This window comes from Propithecus coquereli, unplaced genomic scaffold (genome assembly GCF_000956105.1).
Source record: "Propithecus coquereli isolate 6110/MARCELLA unplaced genomic scaffold, Pcoq_1.0 Scaffold378, whole genome shotgun sequence".
NCBI classification, from domain to species: Eukaryota; Metazoa; Chordata; class Mammalia; order Primates; family Indriidae; genus Propithecus; species Propithecus coquereli.
Genome location: NW_012149485.1, coordinates 3636493 through 3659099, shown reverse-complemented (window position 1 = coordinate 3659099; position 22607 = coordinate 3636493). Strand labels below are relative to the sequence as shown.

Below are 22607 nucleotides of genomic sequence, written 5' to 3'. Positions count from 1 at the left end.
TGTTTTTCCATTCTACATTATATATGAAGCATTTTCCCCATGTCATTAAAAATTCCTCAGAGACACCAGCTGCAGCATATCCCATTGTATGGATGTTCCATAATTTACCACATCCATCTCCAGTTGTTTAGACATTCCAGTTGCTTCTAGGACTTCTCGTTTATAAACCATGTACATATATAAACAGTGTTGCTGTGAGCATCCTTGTCCATAAATCTTTGTCCACCTCTGATCTTTTCTTTAGGGTGTATGCATGCTGAAGGTTCCTAGAAAAATTGTGCTTCTGACTTCTATACTAACAGTTTTTGCTTTACTGAATTTTGCTTTGCTGGTTATGCAATTCATAAGGTCTCCCACGGATGCACCTCCCTTCTCCCCACCTGCACCACTTGCCCCAGGCAACCACTCATCCTCTCTCTGGTTCTGATTTCATTTTGGAGTATCTTTCTTGATCAACCTAAAGTTGATTACCTCCTTATTTGCCCAGAATTCCACTCTGCATCATAGTAATGTTGCCACCCCCACTTTCTTTGTGTTTGCAGTTGCCTGTTTTATATTTGAACATTCCTTTATTTTTGGTCTCTCTGTTATTTTGTTTGGGACGTATCTCTTGTAAGCAGTACACAGTTGATTTTTTTTTTTTTTGGCAACTGAATCTTTATTGCCTTATGGGGAGGATGAATGATTTAATTTATTCTTATGCTACGTGTTTGGTTTGGGTCATCTTGTTTCACGATTTGTGGCATTTATGTTTCTTTGTTATTCTCTTTGTTTTGTGACTTTAGTGAATACTATGTTTATTTGCTTTTATCTTTTCCATTGATAATATGGAAGATACAGATACTGATTTCGGTTTCTCATGTGGTTACCTTTAAGATGTTCAGAAATCTTGTTTAATTTCCCCAGCCAGACAGGTAGAAGCCGGAGTGGGACTTGCTCATGTCCTGTGTAACCCACTGCTGAGGCAGAGAAGCAAAACAGCATCTTTAGGAAAGACCAAAATGAGAGCCAGGTGGACAGGCAGAAAGGGGGAGGTGGTTACAGGACAGCAGGGCAGGACCAGGGAAACCAGAGGGAAGATTCAAAGTGGACAGGTAAGGGCTGAAGGAATTTCTCCCTTCAAAGGCAATGTGTTTCCTCTCCCTAAATATTGATAGGAATGGATTTTATTCTTGGCTATATTTGGGTGAGGGTCTCTTGGCACTACTTATGCTTAAAATACCAGTTATGCATGGAATCAACCAGACTAGAATTGAGTCTCAACACTTATTAGCTAAGTAAGCTTGGCCAAATCATGTCAGTTCTCTGTTGAACGGGCTGAGAATAGCACCTAAGTCCTAGCGTTGTTGTGGGGATTAAGGGATCCCAGGGATCTGGGGTAATAATCCTAGCACCGTGCCTCACACTTGGAAAATATTCAATGAATGTTGGGTATTATTAAGATGGCTGGGAAGCCATCACAGTGTTTATGTGTGTGCATGTCTTACCTGGAGGGCTGGGAATGTTTTTATCTGCTACTTGCCTAGAGATACAAAATGATTGTGCTTTTTAAAAGAATTCAGGAGAGATAGGTAGAAACAGAAGTGGGGTAAGAGGGATGGGGGTCGGAGAGCAAGACGAAGTCAGAGAGAGGAGTGAGGGGCATTTGGGGAGAAAGGGGAAATGAGATAAGTTTGCTCTTGGAGATACCTTGGAGAGTTCCCGGGCAGCCGGCATGTTTAAGCAGGCCAGGCTTTTCCAGGCAGAAGAGGGACCAGGTCCCCGGGTCTGCAGTGCAGCTGCCAGGGGAGATGCTAGGAGAATTCTGGACGTGGAATCAGTGAAGAACAGGGACCTGGTGCAGCTGGGGTCTGATGTGTTCATGAGTGGAACAGGGAAGCTCCAGGATCATGTTTCTGGACAAGCAGTCCGTTTGCCTTGAGTGCCTGAGGTTATTAAGCACTGCAGGGGGCAAGGTACCTACTGGGGAGGCGGGAGGTGGATAATAGAAGAGGAAAAAAGGAGGCGGGGAAGTGTGCACAGGTACAGTCTTTGCAGCTTTGGTGAAGAAACCTTACAGACCCTCATCTTCTCCACATTGGTTGAGATAAATGCAGTTCGCCCTCCCTTTGAGGAAATCAAGTACATAAATGTCCACTCACGCATTAGGAAGTGACTCCCCACCCCAGCCCCCGCCCCCATGTCTCAGGTAGACAATGCATTTTTCTAGAGGATTAACTGCGGGCTGACTTTGCACATCTGATTCCCTGGTATCTTTAGTTTTTTTTTTTTTAGAAGAAAAAAATTTTTTAATTTGTTTATTCAGTAAACAAATATTTTTCGAGTGCTTCCTCTGGGTGCTGCATGCCCCAGATAAGAACACAAACAAGATGTGCCTGCATAGAGCTTGCATCCTAAAGGGCCTGCAGTCACTTTTCCTGCACACACCCAGTGCTAGATGTGAGTTACACACATGCAGAGGCATCTGGGTAGCTGATGCGAATCTGTCAACCCCTTCTGTCCAGCACAGCTACATGCCCTGGGCGTGGACGTTCTGGAAAGGAGAAGATTATAGCTACATGCCTGGGGTCCCCTTGGCTGTCTTGTCCTGGTGATGCTGAGGGTATCAGAGATGCTAAGAGAGAAACTGGTCTCTTTGTACAAGCCAAGGGATGAAGATTCTCTCTGGGATGGAAAAGTCTGTGGCCCAGGCTGGGAGTGTTGTCCGAAGGAGGGAACATAGAGTTGCCCAAGAACACATGCTCTGGCCAGTTCTGAGGCTTAGGTAGGGGCCAGGTAGGCTCCAGTCATTCCTGTAGTCATCACATATTGACTGGGGGCCCGAACTGCATCACAGTAGCAAGAAGGTAGTGGTCTTACTACCCCCACCCCTCCAGAGTTTAGAGTCTAGTAAAGACACAGAAAAATCCACATACAACTACTTCATAGGGTTAAGTGGTTTTTGGGGGGAGGGGTGCACGGAAAGTGCATGAGAAGAGCACCTGGCCCAGCGTGGGGAGGCTTCATGGAGGGAGTAACATTTAAGCTGGGACCTGGAGGCTGAGTAAGAATTAAGCAGAAGTGAAGACAGAGAAAGACAGGCCAAAGGAACAGCTCCTGAGAAGGCCTGCAGGTGCACGAGAGGGTGGCGCGTGGGTGGTCCTGACGGGAGTCCCTGTGTTTAGGAGGGATGGTGCTGGGAGAGCTGGGCAGAGGCCAAGTCATACGGGGCCCAGAAGGGCTGAGTGGCCACTGGCTTTCCCCCTTCCTCCCGCTTTTCATAAGTAATGGTTGAGCACCCACTGTGTGCCAGGCACCATCCTCGCACTCTGGGGTACAGAGATGAGTGGCATGGACGCTGTTGTGACCTCACAGGGCTCCCAGGCTAGCAGGGAGTGAGCTCCCAGCATGATGCCCAAGGCCTGGCTTAGAGCCGCCTCTGCTTTTTAAATTGAGATGTAGTTGACATACCAATAAATTCACTCCTTTTAAAGTGTGTGACTCTGTGGTCTTCAGTGCCTGCATGACCACCATCTAATTCCAGAGCATTTCATCATCTTCAGAGGAAACCCAGCAGCCCCTCCCCACTCCCCTCCTGCCCCCAGCCCCTGGCAACCACTAATCTGCTTTCTGTTTCTGTGGACTTTCCTATTTCCTATAAATGGAGTGATACAATACGTGGCCTTTTGCGACTGGCTTATTTTACTTACTATGATGTTTTCAAATCTATCCGTGTTGTAGCATGTAGCAGAACTTCATTTCTTTTTATGGCAGAATAATATTCCATTGTATGGAATTTTGTTTATCCATTCATCCATTGATGGACATTTGGGGTATTTCTACCTTGCAGTTATTGTGAATAATGCTGCTATAAACATTAATATGCAAATTTTTGTGTGGCCGCATGTGTTCATCCCTGTCCAGTATGTACCTAGGAGAGGAATCGCTGGATCATATGGTAACTCCATGTTTAATGTTTTGAGGAACTGCCGGCTGTTTTCCACCGCGCTGCACCATTTTACATCCCCAGCTGCAGGGTGTCCTCACCCACACTTGGTGTCGCCCAACCCCTCCTCTCCTTGAATGGGCCGGAGTGAGACCTCTGGGGAGGAGCGAGGGCTGGCTCCTGGGGCCTGGGCCTGGGGTCGTCCTCCCGGCCCACCCTCCACCGCGGCTGAGTCATTGCCCAGGATCGGGGTGGCTGCCTGGCAGAGGGGCAGGCTGCATGAGGCACTGCAGAAGCCACCCAGAGACTTGACGGAGTCTCCACCCCCAGCCCCAGGCGGCCGGGCTTCCCTGGAAGCAGCTATTTCTGGCTATTTGTGCTCCAGGGAGGAGCAGCGGTGGGTGGGAAGGTTGAAATTGCTCAGGGGTGATTTTGGAAGCGCAGTGCATTGAGGACACAGGACAACTTTTACTTGGAGGAGAGTAAAGGGGCTTCTTCTGAGTGTCTGGGCATTGTCGGAGCAGAGGGCTGGGCCGGCTGCAACCCTAACAGCACCTTGAGGATGTGGGACTGGGTCAGTGTGGGCAGGGATTTCCAGGGAGGAGGTGCCAGCCCAGTGGGCGGGGTGCTACAGACCACCAGGGTGCTGGGAATCAGGGGTGGGGCGGGGGCTGCCTACCATGGAGAAGCAGCAGGAAGTCCAGACCTGCCACCTGTCTGCCACATGACCTTGGGCCAAGTGTTACCCTTGGTGCCTCAGTGACCTCATTTGCAAACATGAGAACAATGAGACGGCTGTGACTGTTGGCGATTGTTGTCTTCTTTGCCATGTGATGTTCTGGAACAGTAAACTTGATTGGCAATGTTCTTGACCTTCCTTTTAGTTTTTTGCCATCTCTGTGGCTCTCTTCATGCAAACACCTGTGTCTGTCCTGCACACCTCTCTGCTGTGCAAGTTTCCTTCCCAGGGTCTTTGTTTGGCACCATTTTAGCAAAGTGGTTGAGTGTTCAGTGTTTGGAGCTGGCTAGGCCTGGGTTAAAATCCCAGCTCTGTCCTACCTAGCCATGTGCCCTTGGGCAAATCATTTCACGTGTTCAAACCTGAGCCTCAGTTTTCCCATCTGTAGATTGGGGCAGTAAGAGAAGGTAGTGAGTTAATCATAGCAGCTCATTAATGCTCATAACTAGGTGATGAGGACTAATTGATTAGATGGATATAAAGTGCTTAATACTATGCCTGGCACACAGTTAGTGCTGGGTTGTAAGAAGCGACAACCAAGGACACAGGGCAGAGAGAATGAGGACTGGGATCCTGGACAGGAGAGAAATGATGGGTGCCCTGTGCGTGGCCTGGAGAGGGGACAGTGTGGGGTGGAGCTGAGGGACTCCCATGTCAGCCTCCATGTCTGGCTGTGTTGTTGAGGGAGGCTCAGGGAAGGGTGTTTGCTCACTCGGTTTTGGTGTTTTGGGGGGAAGGGTCTCACTATGTTGCCCAGGCTGGTCTTGAACTCCTGGGCTCAAGTGATCCTCCAGCCTCAGCCTTTTGAGATGCTGGGACTACAGGCTCGCACCACTGCCCCTGGCTTCTAACTCATTTCTGTACAAAAGCCATAATCATTGCTTTTCAGTCCTGAGTCACACTCCTTGCAGTGACCCATGTCTGTAGGACCATAGCAAGAAACAGTCCCATGGCTTCAGGAGCAAGTAGCTCTGCAGGCAGTGAAGTCGGTGCTGTTGCGAAGTACAAACGTAGAAATGCAGGATACTGTGCAGAGAATAGCTTGGAAAACTCAATTAAGATTGGGGTGATCAGGGAAGGCCTCCCAGAGGAGGTGACATTTTGTGTGGAATCTGAAGGACGAAGAGGAGTTTGCTGGCCCAAGAGTGGGAAGAAAGAGGGCTCTAGGCACTGGAAACAGAGTGTGTGAAGGCCTGGAGACTGGGAGCTCAGTTTTCGATTTGTTTCAGGAAATGAAAGAAGCCAGTGTGCCTGAATCCCTGAACCACTCAGGGAGGGAGGTGGGATTGCAGGGTGAGGTGGGGGTGGAGAGCGGGCAGGGACTAGATCATGCAGGACTGTGGAGGCAGTGCGAGGAGGAGGCCTCATGGCTGGGCGCCGGGCAGGAAAGAAAGGGAGGTGGGAAGCCAGGGCTTGGTGGGTGGGTACCCCCTGAACCGGACTGCAAGTCATGGGACCGGGTGGCAGCAGCCCCGGGAGGGATGAAGATTGCCCAAGGTCCACCTCCAGTGGGCAGACACCTCTGTCTTGCTGTCCCCGTGTCCCCAGGGCAGGAGCAGGAGCCACACCTGTGCTCACGTGTCACCGACCATCTCGAGGTCAGGCGGTCTGCTCTGTGGGCCAGAGTGGATCAGATGCCAAAGAAAACACAAGCTTGTCAGCAGTGATTTCTCCCTGCAAAGGCAGCCACCACCCGCTTCCTGCCGAGATGGGCCGGCTCAGCCTCACTTGCTACAGCTGGAGATGGAGGGGAGCAGATGGCCCTGCTTGGCCCAGATTCCAGCCAGATTGCCAGGGCGGTGTGGGCTGAGCGGCGGGTTGGTGCCAGGAGCAGGGTACATGAGTGAGGAGGGCGGGGCTGCTTCTTTGCCATCTCAGGGGGATCCTGCCTGTGGAGCGGGTGGTGGGGCACCGACCATGGCCTCACAGTGGTCCGTGAACCAGCATACACTGGGAGCTCCCTGGAGGAAATTGGCCTCTGTCTCTTACCATAGCTCTTTAGAGATGCAAGACGTCGATGGTTATGTCCCCCGCACCCAGCACCGGGCGGGACACAGGCAAGAGCTCAGTGGTTTGTTTTCATTTTTATTTTTAAAATAAATGATCATAGTAGCTCTAGGTCATAATCTCTTTTAAACCTCACAGTGACCCCACGAAGGAGCACTGCCGTGATCCCCATTTTACAGATGAGGACACAGAGGCACAGAGAGGAGTAAGTTGCCTAAAGCCACAGCCAAACATAGGCGAGAGAACAAATGGGTCACTCTGACAAACTGATGGCCAAGCCTGGGACTTGGGGCTTGGTGGGCAGGGAGCAGACCTGAGTGTGGGCAACCAGGAGAAGTGGTGGACACTCTCGGCTGCAGGGAGAGCATGCCCTTCTTGTCTTGGTGCTCCCTGAGTTCTGGTCAACACCTTAGACCCCCAAGCCAGCCTCCTCCATTGTGCAAGGTGCTTAGGGAGCAAGAGACGAGCCTGGAGAGAGAGGGAGACAGGACCTCGGGGCACAGCTGAGCAAGCTGAACACTGCGTAATTCCAGGGCACCCCATTCACATAGACTATGATGAGAACAGAGCAAGGAACTGTTACGCAAGCACCTTGCATTTTGCCTTGGAATTCTGCAAGACAGTAGCTCTGTAGACAGGACCATACCATATAGGACCTTGAAGACCAGGGGTCTGTAAACCTTGTCTGTAAAAGGCCAGATAGTAAATATTTTAGGATGTGTGGGCCATGCAGTCTCTCTGTTGTAACTACTCAAATCTGCTGTTGCAGGGTGAAAGCAGTCACAGGCGATATGTAAATGAATGAGTGTGGATGTTTGCCAATAAAACTTTATTTACAGAAATAGGCCGCCTGCCAGATTTGGCCCACGGGCCATATTTGCCAATCCCAGTGAAAGTCATGGAAGGGTTTTGAACTTCATTCTAAGAGCAGTGTGGAGCCATGAGAGGGCTTTAAGCAGGCAGTGAGGGGATTTTACACTTGAAATCGCCCTGAAAGATCTAACCGGGGCAGCAATATTTCTTCTGTCCTACTCACTGATCCTTGAGTCCCTCTGTCTGCATAAAGACCTGCGTGGGACCTGAGGCCTCTGATGCGTAGATGGTCTTGGAGGCAGAGGTCACCCCTGTCCATTTCCCCGTTACCCTCCTCCTCCCCGTGCCCACGCTCAGCACAGGTCTGGACACTGAGCAGGGCTCCAGAAACGCTGGTTCCCATTGCTGGCCGCAGGGCAGAGTAGAACAGCCCACTGACCAACAGCCTGGGCTCTGAAATCAGAGACGTCTGGTGCCAAATCCCTGCTCCTCTATGTGGCCCTGTGTGACTGTGAGCTACACCTTCCTGACCCTCTGTCTCCTCTTCTGTATAAGAAGAATAATAACAGATGTGAACCTGTGAACGAAAGTGGTTCTGAATTGACCTGGATACAAATGAAAGGCACGGAAGGAAGGTATTGATATAAGAGTCATGTTTCTTGCTGAACCCCAGAGGCAGGAAGCCTGGTTGTGCACTGGGTAGTGGGGCTTTGCTCCAGTGAGCTGGGTGCAGAGCCAGGCACTGGACTCCTAGCTACAGTGGAAGTAGCTCTGCTGAGGCAGCCTTGGCTCATGAATATTAAGGGCTTCTTAAAGATGGGGATGATTTGTCCCACCTCTTGGGCTGAAAATAACTGCCCAACATTGGGGTAATTATACATCTTGCACTCCTGCACAGCCCAGAGAGCACCACAATAATTACTGAGCACGAACACTGCTTTTGGCAGCCGATGCTTGTTTTCTGCCTTATGGAGTGTCTCCTGGACAGAAAGCTTGTTCTACCTCCCACCCCATGAGACTTGAACCCTTGCCTCATATGAGGAGAACCTTCCAGGAAACCCACCTTGGATATAGTGGCCACTTCTACTCTCCCCAAGGCCATCTGTCAGGCTCAGGGGACTGGCCCTTGGTCAGCTAGACCTTGGTGATCAGTGGCTTTGCATAATCTCTTTACTTGGCCCTGAGGCTAACACCAGCCACCAGGTCACCTGCAACTCTGTAGGAGACACCTGTGAGCAGAGCTGCATAGTACAAACATGGGTCTTCTGGAGTCAGCATTGGAAGGTGAGCTTTGCTCAGAGATGGAGAGGCTGTGTCCTTGGACTGAACTAGGACACTGACAATTAGATTAAGGTCCTGGAGAAGTTCTTGAGGATTTACTCTGTGCCAAGCCTTAAGGATAGAGCCCTAAGTACCATGGCATAGTCCTGCCCTCTTGGGACTTAGCATCCATTGGGCAGACAGACCCAAAGCCCATAACTGCCCAAATTGTTATATAATTATAGTTGTGATAAGGCTATAAGTGAGATGTATAGGAGCTATAGGTATGCATAACAGGGGGAGTCTGGAGAGTTTGAGCTGAGACCTAAAGGATGAAGAGTGAGGCAGCTCTGTGTGTGTGTGTGTGTGTGTGTGTGTGTGTGTGTGTGTGCATATCTGTTAGAGATGGATGCATGGATGGTAGATGATGGTGGATGGATGGATGGGTGGATGGATGCATGGATGGTAGATGATGGTGGATGGATGGATGGGTGGATGGATGGATGCATGGATGGATGCATGAACAGATGGCTGCATGGTGGCATATGGATAGATGGATAGATGATTGGATCTTCCAGGCAGTGGGAATAGGCTATGCAGAAGCTCATTGGCCAGAGGAAGTGTGGTGACTCTGTAGCTGACAAAAGACTATTTTAGAAAGTGTTTGTGGTTTAAGAAATGAGACTAGAGAGGTAGGCAGGGAGGATCACTGGGTACAGCTGAGTAAGCTGTGCACTACACAGCTCCAGGAGCTTCCAGGCTCATAAACCACGATGTGAGTGGTTCCCCCTAGAATTGTGCAAGATGGCGGCCTGCAGGCAGGGAATCACATCATGCGAGACCTTGTAGACCATATTCCCCGAGCAATGGGGAGCCATGGAAAGGTTTAGCAATTTTCAGTGGAGCTCATTTCCATTTATAATGCCTGAAAGCACACTGTCCAATAGAACTTTCTGTGAAGGTAGAAATGTTCTATTTCTGCCCTTTCCAATATGGTTCAATTTCTCCCCTTTCCACATGTGGCTACCGGGCACTTGAAATCGAACAGAGAGTGACTGAGAAACTGAATTCTGAGTGTTTATTAATTTAAATTCAAATAACCACAAGAGCCAGATGTAGCCAGTGGCTCCCTATTGGACAGTGTGGCTGCAAAGGATCTGGCCCTTGCTGGACAGGGTCCTGTCACACTTCTCCCCTGCCAGCAGTGCATCTGGGCAGGTGTGCTGGAGACATCACACCTTGCTGGGCGGAGGCCTCAACCTCCCCTTCACACAGGGCCTCTGTTTACGCTGGGGCCCAGGGTGCAGCGGGGCTGTGGTCCAGGCGCTGGGCCTCGTGAGGCAGGAGCCGCCCCAGCCCCTGCTCCTGAGGCCTCACGGACCCCCCACCTCTTGCCCACCAGCGTCTTCTCTCGCCGCCCCACCCCCTGGGGTTGCAGACTGGGTCCTGTGTGCTGCAGAGGGATGGCCTTCTCCCCGCCCTCCCAGCTCACTCCCAGTTTGCTCCTCCACGGCAGAGGCAAACGCATAAGGAAACCACCTCAGCCCTGCCCAGCTGCATGAACCATAGTGTGGAGATAGTATCCTCGGTGGGCAATGGGGGATGTGACTTTGGCTCGTGTTTCAGAGGGAGCCAGACTTGGAGGGGGTGGGAGGAGGCTCGGAGGGGCCAGGGCCAGCCTGCGTCTCCCCTTTGCAGGGCCCAGGCACCCGCCAGCCCTGGCTTCATCAGTACCGTGACACGAGGGCCCCACACACAAGCCAGCTCGTGTATGCAAGTCTGTCCTCTCACCCCACAAACAGCCACCCCTTGTTTACCCCTCTGGCCCAGAGGGACACTTGCCCATTAACCACACAGGCCAACCTTGGGAAGCTGGATCCAGGGACAGCTGTTTAGGCCCTGTGGACAGTCTCAGAGCTATGTGGACAGGGGTGGTAGAGTGTGTCCCAAAAGGGGAACGTGGGCTCCAGTGGACACACGCCATCGACCCCATGGACTCCTCAGTCCAGGGGGAGGCATAGCCAGAGGTTGGCCAGAGATCAAGGGTCCCAGTTGCCAAAGGGCCTGCAGGGCTGACGGGCTAGCTCCCCAGATCCTCCCTTTGCACTTGGGTTCAGGGGAGAACTGGGGCCTGAGGGGTGGAGGGGAGAGAAGGAAGGAAGGTCACAATGATGAGGGGAGGGGGTCGTCCTGAGTGAGAAGGATTCCAGGCTGTCACTGGAGTTCACTCCAGTCTCCCTCATCCCCATGGCCCCACCCACCCACCATCCCTGAACACACATGCACACACACCCATGCACACCTATACACACCCATACACACGTGTATACACACACACGACTAGACAAAACTCTATGAATCATGGATAGTAAAAGCCTCTGCCACCCCCACTCCCCAAGGCTCAGTAAAGCCAAAGAAGGGGCATTTGACACTCACAGGTGAGCTATCACCTGGCATAGGAATCTGCAGTGTTAATAAAATAATTACAGTGGCCCGAGCAAGAGTTCACCTTCAAACCACACCAGCCGCTGACACGGCTCCCCTCAATTATTGCTATAACGCCCCTGTAAGGTTGGATTAACATCATCCCCATTTTATAGATGAAAAAACTGAGGCACAAAGAAGCAAGTATGTTGACTGAGGCTGCACAGCCAGTAAGAATGGTGCCCAAATTTGAAGCTAGGCCACCGGGCCCCAGAGTGTGCGCTTTCAATGACTGGAATGTGTTCCCTTTGGACAACAAATGTCAATTGCTCAGCTCAGGGCCCGGCATACAAGGATGTGCTCAATAATTGTTAGCTCTTGTTATTGCTGTCCATCATAAGATAGGCAGTGCCATCCTCCTCTTGGAAATGATGGACCAAAGACCTACATTGTGTGCCTCAGTTTCCTGATCTGTAAAATGGGGAAGGTGTTACTACTTCCCACTCAGGCCTGCTGTCGGGCGCAAACAAGACCATTTGTGTCAGGACCTGGGGGACAGTGGGTCTTACCTGGGCCCCTGCGTGCCTGTACACCCCGTGTGTGACAGCAAGCTCACTCCTGTACCCTCCTGTTGCAGTACGCTACTTCCTGAAGAACAAGGTCAGCCCTGATTTGTGCAACGAGGATGGACTCACAGCCCTGCACCAGGTAAGGCTGGGTTCATGGGTTCCTGGGCTCCCTGTGCCTCACCTGGACAGGTGCCCATTTGCCTGCACTTTCCGGCCCAGAGCCCTCAGGGAAGGGGGCAGGGAGCCCTAGCTGGCCCATCTGAAAGGCTCTTGTCTGCTTCAGAGACGCGTGTGTCTGTTACAAACACGCCCGCAGAGCCCTGGCGCGCGCACACACACGCGTGTGCACGCGTGGGCTCTCAGGACAAGGAGCCTTTGTTCACTGCATACTTACTGCCCGGGAAAGCAAGTTTGTCTGGAGCTTGATGGTTTACGAAACACGTTCACACCCACCAGGACATCTCATCCACGCTGGTGACAAAGGCCATTGACAGGAGTTATGTGACCTGCCTAAGTAAGGTCACATGGCCTTGAACTAGGGCTGTGAGCCATGTGCCGTCACAGCACAGATCCTCTCCATGGCAGAGTGATGGGCCCAGCCCTCCCTGCCTGGGGACAGGCTGACCTGGCTGTCACCTCTCACGTGAATGCTGCCACAGCCTCCTAACTGGTCCCCAGCACTCAGTCTGGCCCTGCTGTCATTCCTCCTCCACGCAGCAGCCACAGGGATGCTGGAGCCAAAAATCTACTCATGTTATGTGCAGCTCCCGGGTGTCTTCCCATAATGCTGTGGGTGAAGAACAAACTCTGTGCCGCACCACACAGGGCCCTATGGGGCGTGGCCCCTGGCCAGTCCTCTGTGCTTCCTGGCTCTCCAGGCTGCAGCCGCCGGCTTTTCAGGTCCTTGTCCTCCCCACCGCACTTCCTACGGCGCTCAGTGCATTCACCTGTTAGCTCCAATCCACAGCAGGAGCCCGAGAGCTGCCCCGTGATAGACACATCCTTCGTTTGCTGAATGCCCTCTTCCTTGTAATTACTCATTTCAGCCATTAACGTGGTCACTGGATGTTGGCCTCTCCCCCTGCTCAGACTGAGCTGCACCAGGACACAGCCCATGTCTCTTGCTCATTAGTGTGTCCCAGCATCTTTCCCCATGCTGGCATACAGTACGAGCTCAATAAGTGCATGCTGAATTAGTGAATGAACACACCGAAGCCTCCCTGTGCCCTGGCCCAAGTTTCTGAGCATATGGACTTGAGTGCAGCCTGAGAGGCCAGGCAGCTGGAACCCTGGGCTGAGGAGGGCCTCTCCCCCTCCACACGGGAGTCAGGGAGGGGTGAATAGAAACTGGCCATGTCCTTCCCATAAGCCCCCAGGGCAGGCCCCCGCCCCAGCCAGACAGCCCACTGGCTCCATGTGTCCTATCAGCTTCTAATGTCCCCTGGGGCCTGGGGCACCCACTCCGAGCTGCCTCAGTACCCCCACTGAATCCTGCCCATGGAAACTCCCCAAACCCCAGCTCTGTTAACTCCAAGGTGCCTGAGACTCTGCCAGAGAGTGAGAGCAGCTGGGTGCTATAGCTTACCCTGGAATGGAGACCCAAATGGCAATCCCCAGCCTGGTAGCACCCGTCACCCCGGGGCACAAGGATAAAATGGATGGGCTACCTCCTGCTGTGTGCCAGAAAAGTGAGGCAGTCAGGGTAGAGAGTCAGACTCGAGCCCTGGAGCTGCCACTTGCTAGCTGTGTGACCGTGGACAAGTTACTGAAGCTGTCCGTGCCTCGGTTTCCTCATCTCTAAAAGAGGAATAACAAGTACCCATCTCATGGGGTTGTTGTGAGGATTAAATGAACACACATAAAGACCCTTCAAGCAACTCTTGATAGTGGATAAATATTACTTATTATTATTATTAAAATTCATCAGGCGACCACTTCTCTGTAAAGCACTTCACGTATATATTTCATTCTTATCCTCACAACAACCCTCTGAAATATTATTGTCCCCATTTTATGACTCAGGAAACTGAGGCTCCAGGACGGCCCTATTCCATCGAGTTTTCTATGACGATGGAAGTGCGCTACGCATCCGCACTCTCCAGTACGGGAGCCACCAGGCACATGCAGCTGCAGAGCGCTGGAAATGGGGCTGCTGTGACTGAGGAAGTGGATTTTGAATTTCGTTTAACTGTAGCGAATTTAAATAAAGAGCGGCTGCTGTAGTGTACAGTGCAGCTCAGGGAGGTGAAGTCTGTCCAAGGTCAAACAGTGGACGAGTGGCGGAGCCAGGATTTGAAACAAGGGGTCTAAACTGCTCCGTGGACCCTGCAGCTGGCAGTGCTCGTGCTCTGAGCCCCAGGTCCTCGAGGTGCTGTCCCTGCTGCGGTAAACTCTCTAGTGACACCCCCTCTTTTGCTTGGGGTTCCTGCCATGTAATTCTTCCACCTCTTCCTTGTTGGTCGCACTGCTTCCTCAGGACCAGTTCCTCTTGTGGGTTCCTGGGTCTGGGGGTGCACGGTCAGGGAGGTGGGAACTTGCTGCCTGAGACTCCACCACCCCACTCACCCTGGGTACCACTTTGAGAGCCCTCTCAGTGGTCTCCGGGAGGCATCCGCCCCCACTTGCCTGGGGGCTCCCATTCATTTGTTCAGCAAATACTTATTGTGCACAAACTCCATGCGAGGTACTCAGCTGAGGATAGGGCCCCAGAAATGAGTTAGGCAGGGGCTCTGCTCTCAGACTTCAGAGTGTGACGCAGCCACAGGCACACAGATAACAACAGAGGGCCGCAATGTGGTTAGCTCTTGCACGGAGATTAGCAGAGGGCTCAGTGGTAGCTCAAAGCTGGGAGCTGATGACCTGACTCAAAGGGGAACTGAGACAGCCTTCTAAGAGGAAGGGATATCTGAGTTGGGTCTTGAAGGATGAGTAGGAGCTTGCTAGATAGAAAAGCATAAGGAAGAACATTCAAAGCAGAGGGAACAGCATGCACAGAGCCATGAGAAAGGGGCTCCACATTTCAAGTATGGGGTCTGGAGGGTTCGGTGTGGCACAGTTAGGGTGCAGGGGACCCCACAGAGACTGGCAAGAGACAAGACCGGGAAGGTTGAGAAAGGCCTTTGGAGTCAGACTGCTTGGATTTTAATCCATGTCTGTAGATGGGTTTTAATCTGGGATTTTAATCCATCCCTTACTACGTGTGACCTTGTACAACTGGGCCTCTTTGAGCCAGTGTCCCCATCTATAAAATGGGGATGATAGGACCCTCAATAGGCTCGTTTTGAGGATTAATAGGAGGCAATTCACGAAGAAAGTTTAGCAAGGTGCTTGACTCCAGTAAGTCTTCAAAGAGCGTTAGCTGTTATCATTGATGACGTGGCATGACATGTTGTTATTCCCGTTGTTGCTGGGGCTGTTGTTATTGCTATTGTTATTGTCACTGTTGCTCCAATGACACACAGGAGATTGGGGCGCATTAAGAAGAGCTTCCCATGCCTGGCAAAGTGTGGATTTTCTTCTCTTGGCAACAGGGAGCCCTCAGGGGTTTGTGAGCTGAGAGCAACATGATTAAATCAAGGAAGCAGCTCTCTCTGGTTTAGGCGTTTGGAAGGGGAGCGGCAGGGAGGCAGGGAGAGACGACGAAACCTCACCTAGGGCAGTGGGGATGGGGACAGCGATCGAGGAGATGGGATTCATACCCGGTGATGGATTGGATGTGGGAAGTGAGGAGGCGGGTGGAGTCAGCCTGCTGCCAGGTGCCATTTCCCACCTTGGCGAATGCTGGGAGGGAGGCCTGCCCACCCCACCACATACCACCCTCTCCCTGTGCACCGCTGCGCTCAGCCCCATGCGGCCCTTGCCCAGCCAGGTCTCCCAGGTGCGGACTGGTTCAGCCCCTGGACATCTTCCTGACAAAACTCTGCAATTCTGGGCACACGATTCCCTCCCCCTTCAACCTGAGGCTTCCACCCCACCCCCGTGTTTTCTGCAGTCTCTCAGGGTTAGATCTCTGGCTCTCTTGTCCCCACCCCAGGGGCTCCCCAGACACATCTCCCAGTGACAGCCCGGGGCCCCTTGCCTTCCACTGCTGCCTGGCTCCGGCGCCTTTGGCGCCCTCTGCCGGCCGCGTCATGCAGCCGCATGGTCCTTCCGCCCACCTGAGGCAGCGCCGGACCCGCAAGGTCACACTTTTCCTCGCCTTTCCTGTCCAGAGGGATGCCCTCAGTCCCAGCCACCCCCAGACCCGCTGGCGCAGAAAGAACCTGGGGCCCCGGAACCATCTGTGCAAACGGCTGCTCTTTTCCCGCATGTCCTGGCGCTGAGCCCTGGCCCCGCTGGGGATGGGGGCGGGACTGTGCTACCGCCCCATCCCGCACCCGCGCCCACTCCCACCTGGGGCTGGGGCTCACGCAGGTGCCCCTGCTCCTTCTGCTGGCATCTGGCCACTTCTCCCCATCCACGTGGTCACTTCTGGAGGCCAGGAACACAGGAACACAGCTCCTAGACTCCCCTTCCCAACACGCACTCATGCAGACACACGCAGTCTGTTCTCCACATGCAAAGCAAGCCTGACGGTGCTCCCCTTCCGAGTGCAACTCCAGTTGCTGAGGACCACGCCCTTACCTGCATGAGCAGGGCTGAGCACGAGTTCTCCTGCTGTCCCCTGCTGGCTTCTCCAGAAGTCACCTCCAGGGAGGAGTCTCCATCCTGCGAGTCTCTAAGGTGGCTCTGAGCTGCCTTCTTCCTTTGTTCTCACCTCTCCCTCCTCGTGGCCTAAGCTGAAGCCCCTCCATCCCCTTGGGATTTTTACTCCTTGTCTCTGGAGTTTGGGGGCTGCAGTGGCTGCTGGAGCTCCATGTTCCCTCTAGGGGGATGACCCACATGTGGTCCCTGCTCTGTACGGGTAGGGCACACAGATGTGGCTGTCTCCTTGCTGAGACTGTATCGGGACCCCCCAGGACCCTCACATGGAGCTGGATTCTTTCGGAGGAGTCTTGGTTACTTGAGGGCTCCCCTAAGATCTGAGCTCCTGGGTCAGAGGCTCCTAAGTCAGAGGTTTCAAGCTATGATCTAGGGTCACACCTTGGGGGCCGCTGCCCAACACACACACCTGCCTCAACCCAAGCAATCTGCTTGAATTTATTGGTCATCTAAGTTAGAGTGCTCCATGCAATTTTGTTTGGAGAAAGCCTTCTGGGATTAAAAAAAAAGATTTTAAAACCTCATTCAAAATTTTGTCCCATTCCGCTAACACTCACAAAGCATTTTATAGTCAACAGAGTGGTTTTTATCTTTATCTTTTTATCTTATAAATTATTAACTTCATTTTTACTCACAAAGAAACTGAGGCTCAGAGAAGTTAAGTGGCTTGCCCAAGGTCGAGGGCAAAATTACAGCATGTAAGCGTTGGAGCTGGATTCAAACTCAGGCAGTCCAACTCCACTGTCCTTCTCGTGGCCCCTTTCGGGAACATGACGTGTCCCCACCAGGGCCCAGGGCCTTGCCTGGAGCTGACTCTGCCTGTGTGTCCCTCCCAGTGCTGCATTGACAACTTTGAGGAAATTGTCAAGCTGCTCCTATCCCACGGTGCGAACGTGAACGCCAAGGACAACGAGCTGTGGACGCCTCTGCATGCTGCGGCCACCTGCGGCCACATCAACCTGGTGAAGATCCTCGTTCAGTAGTACGTGCCCCTCCATACCCCCAAACAGCCTCCCCTCCACCTCTTGTGTTTATCCAACTAATTTCCTCCCTCCCTCCTCCTGCCTGCCCGCCTTCCCGCCTTCCTTTCTTCCTCCTTCCTTCCGCTTTCCTTCCTCTTCTCTCTTTCTTTTTCTCTCTCTGCCTCTCCTTTCCCATCTGTCTTGGGAATTGTCACTCACTCTCTCCCCACATCCTCCCTTCATCTGTCTCTTTCTCTCTCTTTTTCCATCTCTCTTTCTTCTCCCCTGAATTCCTTTTTTCTCTCCCCATCTCTGGGTCTGTCTGTATTTTTCTCTCAATCTCTGTCTTTTCTTCACTCTTGGTCTCTCTCTGTCATTTTCACTTTTTTGTTTCTCTTCATTTTCTCTCTCCCCCTTCATTCCCTTTTTCCCCCTATTTTTTAAAATTATGGTAAAACAACATAACGTTTACCATCTTAACCATTTTACGTATATAGTTCAGTGGTATTAAGCACATTCATATTGTTGTGCAAACATCACCACCATCCATCTTCAGAACTCTTTTCTTCTTGCAAAACTGAGCTCTGTACCCATTAAACAATAATTCCCATTCCCCACCCACTCCTTATCCCTATCCACCGCCATTCTACTCTCTGTCTCTATGAACTTGACTACTATAGGTATCTCATAGGAGTGGAATCATGTAGTATTTGTCTTTTTCGTGACTGGTTTATTTCACTTAGTGTAATGTCCTCAAGATTCATCCATATTGTAGCATGTATCAGAATTGTCTTCCTTTTTAAGGCTGAATGATATTCCACTGTATGTATAGAGCACATTTCACTTATGCATTCATCTGGCAATGGACTTGTGGATTGCTTCCAGGTTTTAGCTATTATGAATAATGCTGCTATGAACATGGGTGTACAAATAATCTCTTCGTGAGCCTGCTTTCAATTCGTTGGGTACATATCCATAAGTAGAATTGATGGATTATATGGTAATTCTATTTGTAATTTTTTTAAGGAGCTGCTATACTGTTTTCCACAATGACTGTACCATTTTACATTGTCACCAACAGGGCACAAGTGTTCCAGTTTCTCAACATACTTGACAACACTTGTTATTTTCTGGTTTTTTTTTTTTTCTTTCTTTGTTAGTAGCCATGCTAATAGGTGTGAGGTGGAATCTTATTGTGGTTTTGATTTCCATTTCCTAATAATTAGTAATGTTGAGTATCTTTGCACATGCTGATTGTCCATTTGTATGTTTTCTTTAGAAAAATGTCTTTTCAAGTCCTTTACCCATTTTTGAATCTGGTTGTTATTTGAGTTTTAGGAGTTCTCTATATAATATTCTGGGTATTAATCCCTTATCAGATATATGATTTGCAAATATTTTCTCCCATTCTATGGGTCGACTTTTTATTCTCTTGATAGTGTCTTTTGATGCACAAAACTTTTACAGAGTCCAATTTGTTTATTTTTTTCTTTGTAGCCTTTGGCATCATATCCAAGAAATCATGGCCACACCCAATGCCATGAAGTTTTTGCCCTGTGTTTTCTTCTAAGAGTTTCACAGTTTTAGGTCTTTCATTTAGGTTACAGGTCCCTTTTGAGTTAAATTTTGCGTATGGTGTTAGGTAAAGGTCTAACTTCATTGTGTGTGGGGAGGCGGCTATCCAATTTTCCCCGCACTATTTGTTGGAAAGATTGTCTTTAATCCATTGAATGGTCTTAGTGCCCTGTCAAAAATCATTTAACATATATTCAAGGGTTTATTTCTGGAATCTGTTCTATTTCATTGGTCTATATGTCTGTCTTTGTGCCAGTACCATACCACTTGGATTACTGTAGCTTTGTAATAAGTTTTGAAATTAGGAAGTGTGAGTCTTCCAGCTTTGTTCTTTTTCAGGGTTGTTTTGGCTATTTGGGGTCCCTTGAGATTCCCTGTGAATTTTAGTGTAGGTTTTTCTATCCTGAAAAATCATTATTGGGATTTTGATAGGGAGTATATTAAATCTGTAGATTATTTTGGGTAGCATTAACATCTTAACAATATTAAGTATTTCGAGTCATAAACATGGGATGTCTTTCTACTTATTATATCTTTAATTTCTTTCAGAAATGTTCTGTGGTTTTCATTGTACAAGTTTTTCACCTCCTTGGATAAATTAATTCCTCATATTTTATTCTTTCGATGCTATTATAAATGGAATTGTTTTCTTGATTTCCTTTTCTGATTGTTCATTGCTAGTGTATAGAAATGCAACTGATTTTTGTGAGTTGTTAACTTTGCTGAATTTATTAGTTCTAACAGGTTTTTGTGTGGAATCTTTAGAGTTTTCTACATGTAAAATTATATGATCTGAGAGGAGAGATAATTTTACTTCTAGGAAGTAAATTTGAATGTCTTTTTTCTTTTCTTGTCCAATTGCTCTGGCTAGAATTTCCAGTACTCTTTTGAATAGAAATGGCAAAAGTGGGCATCTTTGCCTTGTGTCTCATCTTAGAGCAAAAGCTTTCAGTCTCACCATTGAGAATGACATTTACTGTGGGTTTTTCATATAAGGCTTTCATTATGTTTCTTCTGTTCCTGGTTTGTTGAGTGTTTTTATCATGAAAGGATGTTGAATTTTGTCAAATTTTTTGTGTGTCAGTTGAGATGATCATGTGAACTTTTTCCTTCATTGTGCTAATGTGTTATATTACATTGATCAATTTTTGTCTGTTGAACCGTCCTTGCATCCCAAGAATAAATCCCACTTTGTCATGTGTGTATAATCCTTTTAATATGCTACTAGATTTGGTTTGCTAGTATGTTTTTTTTTTTTTTTGAGGATTTTGCATCATTGTTCATAAGGGATATTGGTCTGTAATTTTTTTTTCTTACAGTGTCTTTGTCTGGCTTTGGTATCATTCTCTTTTTATTATCTTTTACTGTTTCCAGGAGATGAGCTTATCTGTCTTCGTCTTCTCTACCATCTTTATGTTCTTGCCATTTCTTTCTCACTCTCCCCTGACCCCTGTATATCAAGTATCTTCCTTTGCCCTGCCCCCAAATCCTGTTTACTTGCTTTTCTTTGGGGAAGAACCTGCTTTGTGGGGAGGACACCATGCAGCAGTGTCTTTCCCAGGAATAAGGATATTTCTCTCTGTACTGCTTTGAGAGTCTTTTCTTACCCTGAACTTTCTAGTCTGCTCGGGTTCTATAAACACAGAGAAAAGGCAACTTTCAATTTCAAGTGTATTCAATTGAATTTGACTGATAATTGGCAGGTGCCTGAGCTGGGCCAGGCACTGGGCACTGGGCACATAGGGATGCAGAAATCCTGGGCAGCCAGGCAGAAGGTCAGGTGATTTAAGTACCAGAGCCAAGACAGAGCAAGACCAGTGGGCTTGAGCGTCTGAGTGCAGGGAGTCAGAATGAGTGGCCGAGAGCAGGTGGCCTTTTGCACGGGTCTTGGCAGAGCAGCAGGAGCCCATCAGTGGTTCCCAGGGGGAGGGAGATGACAGTACTGCTGCCCCAGCTCAGGGAGGTGGGTTAGCTTGCTCCAGGCATACAGATCAGAAAGGTCACAGTGGTGAGCTATTAGGACAAAGGACTCGATGGTGGCCCATACCTACACCTCTGATGAGAACCTGCCAAGAGCATCAGGTAGCCACAGCCCCACGGTGCCAAGAGGACAAAGAAAGTGGTGCCAACCTGGTTCAGTGGGTCCCCAATGCTGATCTGTACCAGAATCACCTGGGGTATGGGTTTAAAATACATATTCTCAAGTCCCCACCCCCAGAGACTCTATTTCTAGAGGGCTGGAGTGAAGCCCAAGAGGCTGCATTTTATTTTAGTGAACCCCTGATAATTCCGCTGCAGGGCATCCCAGAGCCATGCCTGGGGACCACTGGCCCAAAGGGCACATTCTGCCAGGGAGCCCCAAGTCTCCGTCCTGCCCCTCTCCTGGTCAGCCTTTTGGGTAGGGACTTGGAGGAGGAGCTGGAAGATGTTTCTGCACATGGGCAAAGATTGAAATAGAACAGGGAGAAGCAAAAAGAGCTGACACATGGGAGATCCAGGTTTGAGTCTGGACTCTGCTGTGTCCAAACTGTGTGATCTTGGACAAGTGACCGAAGCTGTCTGAGTCCTTGTTTCCCCTTGAGGGCCAACAGTGCCAACCTGAGAGGACTGTTATGAGGATTAAATAAAATGATATGTGTAAAGGGCTTATGTCAGGCTTAGCTCTAAGCAGGTGCTGGGTAAGTGGTGCTGCTGCCATTAATGTTATTTTTATTATCGTCACCAAGGAGGACTTTAACTAAATGCCTGCTGGTTCAACAGAGCGGGAGGCTGAGGGTGGTCTCCTGGGATGGCTCTCTTGGGACTTTGGTTCCGTCTCACAGTCCTGCAGCTGCTGTATTCATGGGCTGTGTGATGGGCAGAGCCGGGCATCACCTTGCTGGGGTGGACAGCAGGGTTGCGGGTGAGAGGGCAGAGGGCAGAGGTGGCCAGACCTAGCCCAGCCACACTTGCCTGGCCCTCACCGTGGCCCTCTCTCTGCAGTGGGGCCGACTTGCTTGCTGTCAACTCTGATGGGAACATGCCATATGACCTCTGCGAGGATGAGCCCACCCTGGATGTCATCGAGACCTGCATGGCATACCAAGGTGAGGGAGGGTGGCATATCGTGAAGTGGTCACAGCACGGTGTTGCAGGTGAACAAATGAGCCAGCTATGTACCGGCTGCCTCAGGCTCGGGGCTCAGTAAACGGGATAGGTCCCCGTTATCTGTGCAATTATCACGATGAGGACGCTAAAGGACCCTGGAAAACGTGCTGTGCAGAAGGGAGGTATTGTTTTCCATGTGTCACCCACACACGTAGGCGGCCTCAGCTGGCCTCGTCACCTGTTCGTCAGCTGTGACGATTCGATTCCATAAACATTCACCATAAAGATATATTCCCATGAGGGAAAATAATAAAGTCAAGAACATTGGCGGGCGCCTGCTCTGTGCCAGGCACCACGCTGGCTGCCGCGGGCCCAGATAAACAAGACGTGGGCTGTTCTCAGCTCACAGATGAGGTTCCAAGAGGAAACAAATGTAGCAATGAGAGACCTCCCTGCATCCGGCACCCCACAAACATGCCTCTGAAGTGCCTCCCTGGAAATATGCCTCACACCAGAGCCTCAGCTGCAGCCTGAGTCCTGCCCTG

General features: G+C 50.3%; 1 protein-coding gene across 1 annotated transcript in view; it reads left to right on the top strand.

Annotated features, from left to right (window-relative positions):
- The window catches only part of PPP1R16B (protein phosphatase 1, regulatory subunit 16B), a 72874-nt gene that overhangs the window by 36042 nt on the left and 14225 nt on the right, over positions 1–22607 (top strand). The window contains exons 2-4 of the mRNA XM_012652058.1: positions 11806–11876; positions 17275–17420; positions 21958–22061. Coding sequence (XP_012507512.1) covers positions 11806–11876; positions 17275–17420; positions 21958–22061 — 321 coding nt within the window. The remainder of the gene's footprint in view (positions 1–11805; positions 11877–17274; positions 17421–21957; positions 22062–22607) is intronic.